Source organism: Asparagus officinalis, chromosome 10, assembly GCF_001876935.1.
Source record: "Asparagus officinalis chromosome 10, Aspof.V1, whole genome shotgun sequence".
In the NCBI taxonomy this organism is placed as follows: domain Eukaryota; kingdom Viridiplantae; phylum Streptophyta; class Magnoliopsida; order Asparagales; family Asparagaceae; genus Asparagus; species Asparagus officinalis.
In genome coordinates this window covers 55118858-55128743 of record NC_033803.1, presented here as the reverse complement: position 1 = coordinate 55128743, position 9886 = coordinate 55118858, and the positions used below count along the sequence as shown (strand labels likewise).

General features: G+C 37.8%; 1 protein-coding gene across 1 annotated transcript; it reads left to right on the top strand.

The window, feature by feature from the left end:
• Window positions 5813-9672, top strand: LOC109825329 (60S ribosomal protein L32-1). Its single transcript, XM_020392171.1, has 4 exons — window positions 5813-5929; window positions 6006-6109; window positions 8667-8848; window positions 9301-9672. Exons 2-4 carry the CDS (start codon window positions 6020-6022, stop codon window positions 9428-9430), a joined length of 402 nt encoding a protein of 133 aa, XP_020247760.1. The 5' UTR covers window positions 5813-5929; window positions 6006-6019; the 3' UTR covers window positions 9431-9672.

The window sequence follows — 9886 nt, the reverse complement described above, 5'->3', positions numbered from 1 at the left end:
CTTCGCAAATACATAAATTGATAGATAATTGAGACATAATTATTAGTTTTCGGAAGTTAAAACTGTGGGAGTATACAAATTTGTTCCGCAATTATATAAAGTCGATTGTATACATTGATACCAGGAATTGCAGGTCTCTCACTGTTCGAAAATAGTGCGACGATAACCTTTGAATTTTCTAAATGGGATGAACTGATATATTGTTTGAAGTGCACCACATTAGGAGTAGTGCAGATTCATGGAGATACGATACGTTTAGAAAATCACAACTATCACTGAAACAATCACGATTATGACAACAAAATAGTAGTGATACTTCTCTACTATTTTTGGATAATAAGAGTGATTCTAAATCCAATTAACCAACTTCAAGCATCTAACCACAAAACCCAAAATGGTGTAGTTTCTTACATCAAGTTGGTCAGTTTTTACCACCAAAATCACGTATTCATCTCCAACCCAAAATTTTACACCAAAAAGAATATTCCTTTTATTATTCTTATCTTTTAACATTTTATCTATTTAAAATATTTAACAAATTATGTAATTATATAATACATTACATATAATTAATTATAATAATATATTTTATGAATAATTATTTTATACTCTAATTTCGTTATAATAATTTTTTTGAATTTTATTTTAATAATTATTTTATACTCTAATTTTATTATAATAATTAATATAAGTTAATATATATTATTAATATAAATATAAAAAACAAAAGCAAAAAGAATAAAGTTTAGAAAAAAAAAGCAAAAAGAAAAGAAAATATGAATAAAAGAATAAAGTTTAGAAGAAAAAAAGCAAAAAAAAAAAAAAAACTGCGCTATCGCTACAGTGTTGCGCCATTTCTGGCGCAACACTGTAGCACCCCGCTAATTTAGCGGGGTGTTTGGCGCTCCATTGGAGCGCCAAAACACTCCAAAATGGAGTTTTGGCGCTCCATTGGAGTTGCTCTCAACTAGAAACTATCAGCAATTCTCTATAGGCTTTTATAAAGGTGCATGAGTAATTAAGTCATGTAAGCATGTACGCAAAGCCATTATCTAAATAAAAACTCTATTGTCTTTGAGAAGTAGGTCATACAATATTATGCATCTTCTCTTCTACATGCATGATGGATACCTTAGAATGATTACTAACTTAAAATGAATTAACCAACAATTTACGTTCCCATGTTTTTGTCAAAGAAATTAAGATGCTAAGATGTTGCTTTCAAGTTTCAAATTTGAAACGTACCATCTTTTGTGTTGGTCTTAATTTGGTGATTGTGTCATCATTAGTTTCTCATTAACATTAGTGCTTTAGTTGCTTTAGAAGCTATTGTTAACAATTAATATATGCATCATCATTCTCATTTGCTGAACTCAGAAGGTAGAGGTTGATTTGTAGTCAGCTTCGAGTCCCATACCCATACGCAGCACGATCAAGCACAATGAGGACCACTATGTCATTCATTGATGGCGCAATTTCAGCATGTAGACATGTTATACCTTAAAAATTGCAAGTTTTATAAACCTTTGAGAACTGGCCATGTGTCAGTCAAGTAGATCAGGTCATATGATTGGAGACCCAACCCAGTATAGCCACAATCCGACTAGACTGGCCAACTCCTCTCACAATTCATCTAGTTTGGTGGGGAGGTGTCTTCATGTCGAACTCTACCAGAGAGTACATGTCCTGAGTTAGGGGGATGTTCAACTGCCTCATGAAGGACTCCCGCATTTAGGGGGTGTTTGGCAATCTGAAAGTGAATTTAAAATATGTAAGTTACTTTTTTTTGCAAATGACTTTTATATCCATGTCATCACGCAAGTGAAATACAGTGTTTGTTTAAAAAATTAAATTTTTATCGAAAGTGCAATGTGAAGATGACGTGGCAAACTAATATTAATTAGAAAGTATAATTAAATTAGCTACCTTTTTGTCACTTTCATGTGACTTCACCACTTTTTTAGGGGAAGTCAAAATTGTATTAAATCATATGTGGCAACTTTCCTGCATCTCACTTGCATAACCACTTACATGAAAACAAACACATTAATTGTTAAATGAAAGTAACTTTCTCACTTTCATCTTTCACTTGCATGCAAACAAACACCCCCTTAATGTGCGACCAGGCGTGATGATGACTTTTCAAGCGTTGCACATATTTTGCGAACGAGTCGCTATTGTATCAAACACATATCAGATGTGACAATAATTCCTCGGATGGCGCCCACACCCCACCTGTTGTCCCTATCATATTAAATGTAATATGCATGTCTCTCGCAAATTTGCCCAACTAGTTGTTGATAGGTGTATAGCGTAAACAAAACATCATTTCTGCCGGTCGAGCTAGATTATCAATCTGCCCTCGATGTCTCTTATAAACATGATATATCCTTACCATTCTCAGGTCTAAACTCTCTAAACTCAAAACTTACTCTTACATTTTTCTTAATACTAATTCCAACAGTCACTGACTTGTGCTTCGAAGGGCACGCTGGATGAAATCTCCCGCGGACCTCTAATGTTTGATGCTTGTGCACGGATTTGCCTTTCTAAACCTGATCAATCATCATAGGAGATTTAGTATCCCTAATCTCTCATTAATCCCCACTCAATTCGTAGATTAATCTTAAGATATAAACAATTCGTCACCTCCCATGTAGCCACTTTTTCTTTTTTTGAGAAAATGATTGATCCTAACAATTTTAGATCCTTAGCATGTGTACTCTCGGAGAACCTTTTGGCACTAGTTATGTTACTCAACCATAGCTAGATGAATCCTCCTAGAGGCTAGCACAATCACTCCACTGTCCGCTACCCTAACAATAGGGGAGCTATCTCAACAGCTAGTGGGTGAAGAGTGAATCAGGGAGACCACTCCTCAATCCTCACACCACTAAGCTCGTTTTGTCACCCACACCTTGTAGGCTCCTCAGCAGTAAGGTAGAACATGCGGGAGCTCAAGCTGTAACCTTGGTTATGACCCACGGGCAACACCGATGGGGACGAGATACACTTAGGGGCTGTTTGTTTCACCAGTTTATAGAATAGGATTAGTATTTGGGGTCTGACAGTGACAATTTGGTAATTTTTGGATTCTCTGTGAATCCTATTCTGGGGTTTGGCTCAGCCAAAAATTTGGGATTACCATATCCATAAAGTATCTACAGTGACGGTTTTTTATAGAAACCCAAATCGGAAGAAAAGGAGCGGATTTGGGCGAGATTTCTGACAGGGCGCTTCAACGTCGATTCAGATTCCTATCTCACGAATTCGATCCCTAGATCTGGAATCGCTGTTCTTCTCCCGCCTCATCGCCCTCTTCTTCGCGCATCTTCTCCCGCGCTTTGTCTTCTTCTACTTGGGGTCGGGGCTCCAAATCGAAACCCTAGCTTTGTTTTCCACGAGCTTGTTGGTGGGTTTCTTGCCTTCGATTCTTGGTGATCCCTTCTCGATCTTGTTCTGCTTCGAGTGTGATTGTTGGCTACGGTGTTGTGATTGACTTCGGTGGGTTTTTTGGTTGGACGTCGGCATTCTGGAACTTCATCAGACAGGTATAAATTCTGGAACTTCATCAGACACAATGTAGACTCCTATAATCGTGGCCAACTAGACTCTTGTTATGATTGATTTTGAACATGATGGCCGATGTCATTGAGGGAACACTCCGCTTTTTTATGACATCATGAATGCTCATTTCAAAATGCTGCATATTAAGAAATAGAAGGGCAAAGGTGACCTACTTGAGCACGGGTAATATTCTTTGATTTGACATGCATGCAACATGCGACCAACCCAGTCATATGCAGGGCTTTCCCTATCATCCTCAACGGTAGTGCCAATATGTAGTGGAACTCTGTAAAGAGAAAGTACATCCATAATTATAAACAACTCTCCCAGAAATATGTCCACTATTTCTTAGCATACACAAAGAGGAAGACAACCTTCGCCCTACTGTTATAAATCAGATAGAACCTGGTTAAACTCTCAGAGAATACTTCAAGATATTTTAGGCTAAGCGGCTGGAAGTGGATGACCCTAACAACATAGTAGCGATGGTAGGGATAATTGTGAGTCCAAAAGACAAAAAAACTATTGGACTCCCTCATAATAAATCCTGTGGTAGACTTTGACTAACTTGTGGCTAGAGCATGATCATATATGGATGTAGAAGACAATCGCATCCACAGAAAAAGTGGGCCAAGCAGCAGCTTCTGGGAGCAAAAAGACTGACACTGACCAATCCGACTCAAACTCCAAAACCCAAAAGATCCAACATGAGGGATGATGGAAGAAACAAGAGAAGAGATGAACGGAGAGATGTGAAAAGAGGACCTATTTTTTCTCCCCCAACGCCCTCATCTCATAAGTCTTGCACCAAATCCGGTGAGAGGGACATCTCACCAAACTCACCCACACTGCATGACCTCACATCCCCATAAGAGGGATTCCAAATAGTATTGTCGCTACCATAGAGACCACTGTCACGATACAGATAACTACCGAAGTCCTACAAAGGGACATTGAAGATCTTATCAAGAAGGAACTGCTCTAGAAATTCACTGACGACTTCAACAAAGAAGGACTGGATCCAAACAAACTAGAAATAAGGAGATCATGGTCACCACGATCTATTTAGCAGAGAGGCCACTTGAAGGAGGGCAAAGGCAAAGGCACAATCAACACCATCAGTGGTGCCCTAGCAGATGGAGGGATATCTAACAACGCTCAGAAAAAATATGCTCGATGAGCCCTTGGAGTGAACCTATGCCAGAAGAAACTTAAGGTGGATCACTCCATAACCTTCAGCAATGCTAACTTGAAAGGCATAATGGCACCTCATGATGACCATATCATCATATACGCTCAAATCAATGGGTTTTAGATCAAGCGGATCATGGTAGACACGAGTAACTCCGCCGACGTCTCGTTTCATGGATGCCTTCAACAAGTGAAGATTGATAGATCTAAGCTGCAATTGTGTCGGAGCTCCTTAGTAGTTTTCTCGGGGCATTATGATTGGGCGGAAGGATTGATCATCCTGCCAATAGTTGTTGGTGACTACCCCTGCCCTTCCAACATAAACAAGACACTGTTGACTTATGCCTGGGTCTAAGTTGATTAGTTGGCATTGCATTTTTGCAACGCCTGAGGGTGACCTTGCTAGCTGAAAACTAAAGCAATAACTGTATTAATATTTAAACTGCTATTATCTACTCTAATTGAATGGTATAATATGCCATCACAGCAGTAGGCTTGAAGCTAAAATTCTAAATATAAGTTTATTTTTCCTAGTCACGTCAATTCTACTTAACTTACTCTGTCGCACCTAATTTTGAAAAAAAAAAATTCTTTGATGCCGGAATTTGAAAGCTTTATGAAAAGTCAAAAAGTCCGACCAGTTTGTTGGGCACCTTCTAGTGTGCGGCCTAGAAGAGTTGAACATGAAATCTTAGAATACTACTGGCATGTAACTTACCAACTCGGGTAGACCCTCTTGGTCTTTGGCTAATTACCTTCACGACATATATTTAAGATAGAAATTCAATTTTTCTACTTCTTTTCCATGGAATGAAGTATTCAGATGTTAAAATAAGCTTCTGAACATTTAGCGCCTAATCAGGATTAAAATTTCTGGCTCGGCCCACGATCTGCTACCATAACAGCTCCTTTCACCGTCCCCTCTCCCATTTGCGTGGCCTCCATCCACATTTGTTGTTCTAATTTCTCACAGAATTTTAAGGCCGTTTACCTTTTAAGGCCCATCATAGAGCAAAAACCGATATTCTAAAAGGTCCACTGGGCCGAGATGCAAACGCAAGCCGTTGTCATCCATCACCCGACTCCAACTACGTAAATGCTGCTGCATCATAAAACCCCGAAACCCTAGCTTCTAAATCCTCTCCCTCTCATCTCTCAATTTAGGGTTTCGGTAAGCCGCCTCCCTCAAATCTCTGAAATTAGGGTTTCTGCTCACTCTTTGATCCGATCAATCTCTCTCGTTTCAGCTCCGAAAGCAGAGATGGCGGTTCCGTTGCTCACGAAGAAGATCGTCAAGAAGCGGGTCAAGAAGTTCAAGAGGCCGCAGAGCGATCGCAAGATCTGCGTTAAGGTATAATCTAATCTTTCCATTTGTTTGATTCTTCAATTGATGGCTTCAAATCATTAGATTATTGTGTAAAAGATTGGATTTTGGTTGTACTATATTATTTGATGACAAGTTTTTCTGGGTAACGTGATTATTTTAACCGTAAAATAAGATAGTTAATCCCATTTTTATTTGGGAAATGAAGATAGATTATTTGCAACATATGCTGTTGCTATTATGCGGCAGCTTTTGCTGAAAATTTGCACGTCAGTCTGATCCCGATTAAAAAAAATTACTACGAACTCTATTGCACGTCAGTTTGATCCCAGTTTTTTTAAAAAAAATACTATTCATCCTATTAAAAATAAAAATATTATCAATTGATGGCTTCAAATCTGTAGATTGTTGTGTAAAAAGACTGTTTTTGTTGCATCATCTGATGGCAAGATTGTTCTTTTGTAATGTGATTGTATTTAGCCCTATTGTTACTTGGGAAATGATGATAGATTATTTGCAACATAGGCTGTTGCTATTACGCGGCAGCTTTTGCTGAAACTTTGCACGTCAGTCTGATCCCAAATTTTTGATAAATATTCTATTAATATAAATGCGGATAATATTAATGGTTTAACATTTTAAACATTTATGAACTGTTTTGTAGAATTGTTAGGCTGCGCTTCCATTTTAGCTACTATTCTTAGCTGTTCTCGTTATATTATTACTATTTTTTATTTGTTTGGATTGAAACAGTTAGCTTTTAACTATTGATAGTTTGCATCTTGGTAGTGTATGCGTGAGTGTTTTAAAAAATCCAGTTATATGTCAGTGCTACAGGATGTCCAGCTGAGGATGAAGACCTTGTGGTGGAAAGGAAAACTTGTCATTTAAGATTGTGATACAGTAAACTATCCTTCAAAAGAATTGGAAATGGCTTTCTAACCTAGAAATTGGTTTTTCATATTTGTTGGAGAACAACCAAATGATAAGTAGGAAATCATCATCAGAAAATTGACTTTTTGTAAAACCCTCATCATTTTATAATTTAAAATAGGTTTCCGCCCAATTTCCGAGCAAAGATTGGAAATGAGTTTCCTATATTTGTTGACGATTTCTGATGTTTTGGGGAACCATTTCCCAGAATTTGTTAACAAGCAAACACAAGAACATTTTTCACCCTTTTCCATTTTGATTCATTACAAGGTCACTCTACCTACGTGGAATATATGAGACCATAGATATATAACTCAACTACCATCACTTCGGGGTTTTGCTTTAGTCAATGGACCTTGATAATACCATTTTTATTTTATTTTGTTGATAATTGTAATAGTCTGATTTCAGGCATGGCCTATATTTCCTTTTAGATTGCATTTTGGCTTCTTTTACTCAAGTCTTGCGAATGTTTGAACAGTATATGCTCATATTTTTGCATTAAAAAGTTCAGAAAATGTGATCTTACTCATTAATGTCACAATGCATTTTGATCGTACTGATCTCCTTCAAGATTTCTGGCCATATATTACCTATTATAGGTAAACACTGGAACAGATAATTGATCCTTCAAACTGGTGAGGCCTTTAAACATAAAGTTTAGTGGAAACTATTGACGCTTAACTGATGAATTCCTTGTAACATTATGATTTCTGTCGTGAAGTATTTCTGAAATACATGTAATTAATAGTTCATTTTTTCCTAACTTATTTGCTAATGTTTTCTGAGTGTGAACTATTTTTATGCTGTAAGACTTCTGCGTCTTGAAATAGGTCTATGCATCATTTACTTTTCTTCAGGATGGATACAAGAGAATGTTTTTAGCTGTAATTAACATATACTATTGAACTTCACATCGTAATTTCAGCGTACCGTATCATCTTACCTTTGTCTATTGACATGACTATGTCCGGAACCAGTTGTCAGTATATAAAATGCCAAATCTGTTTTATTGTAAGCTATAAGCAGTTTTTTATTTTGGTTACTTCCTGTGCGACATTGTTTTGTTCCTTGTCAGCATGAGCCCCTTTTTTGTTTTAAACTTGGAATTGCATGACTTCTGTTAGCACATAATCATAAAGGAAGGATTTTATTGCTCGGATTGATTTAAATATCTAGGTCACATGTTGTATGGTCATGCTCCTTGTTTGGTACTAAAAGCTTAAATTATGTGCAACGTTATCTTTATATTTTCTTCTTTAATGCACATGAATTGGTCTAGGCTACTTCAAACAAAACTGTAAGCTATCAATCCGGTAGAGTGTATGGTCTAATATTCATCATGTTAGGTCATTAAAAATTTATGCCTAAGTGGTGGTATTGGCATTAGGTACACATTTTAATGCTAAAGTTCTCCAACCTATCTGTTTGAGAGTTTCGGTCCTCAGTTTCTTTTTTTAATCTTTATAACGAATTCATGATTTCTGTGTTTTACTTGTCTTTGCAACCATTCTCTTTGCTTATCTGCGCCATCCTTCAGCCTCTACATACCATTGTTGTTTTTATGTGTTTTACTTTCTCCTGATCCTCATTTGCCATTCCTTTTTTGTTTGAATTGATGTTGACAGTCTGAAACTTTTTTATGTGATAGCCAAGCTGGCGTAGGCCTAAGGGTATTGATTCCCGTGTGAGGAGAAAGTTCAAGGGGGTTACTTTGATGCCCAATATCGGTTATGGTTCCGACAAGAAGACCAGACACTATCTGCCCAATGGCTTCAAGAAGTTTGTCGTTCACAATGTTTCCGAGTTGGAATTGCTCATGATGCATAACAGGTAGCCATATTTTCTTCTTCTGTCTTATTATTACAAGAGAGAGTATCCAGTGAACTGTATCCACAAAACATGCGGTGCTCCAAGAAACAGGAACTTTGTATCATTGCAAGACAAGGGGTTTGTAAAGGGAAATAAAATTCTATGGATGGCCACTTTACAAAACCCCTATAGGACGAAGGGGGTGAAGAAACACCCTAGCACCTTGATGCATCAGTGCAGTGTTGCTAGAAGCCATAGTGACAACACTGGTAGTCTATGCGCATTAAGCTTCATGTTAGGTTAGGTTTCGCCATCCCCTGTTGCCCATATGGTTTTCTGTAGTGAGTGAGTTAGTGCTCAATATATTCATTCAGTACTTGGAATTGTGTAGTGAAGCAAACGTTCGGTTTCAAACTGTTGTCGTGTCATTTGTTCTTCCGCTGTTGATAGCTAATGAGCGTGTCGTGCTTCAGGGCTTACTGTGCTGAGATTGCACACAATGTCTCTACGAGGAAGCGCAAGGAGATTGTAGAGAGGGCTGCTCAGCTCGATATCGTTGTCACCAACAAGCTTGCCAGGCTTCGCAGCCAGGAAGATGAATGATAAACAAATTTACTATTTGGAGCCTGTTCTAGTAATGGAAAGACCTCTGAGCAGTATTCATCTCGTAGGATGTTGTTTTATCTTTGATTTCCAGATTTTGTTTCTTTCTCCGACAATTGTTTATTATCTCGACATTGTCCAAAGTAGTTCTTTAAGAGCTAATTTGGTTTTGCTAGTAACGTTATATATGCTTTTGTTTGACTGAATGTTTTTAGGAAATACAAGGATGTTATGTTTATTCTCGACAGTTTTTAATCGTGTTAGAAGTGTAAGGTCAGGATGCTACGTTGCGCGGCTAAGGCGAGGTACTAGGCTCAACGAGGTGGAACGTGGGCTTTGGGATCAGTCTCTAAAACCTAAAAGCCCATTTAACCTTGTCTCCTTGCCAAACCCAAATAACTCGGCCGAAACTCGATCTCATCTAATACGATCGCACTACTCCTGCAGGAACGGGCG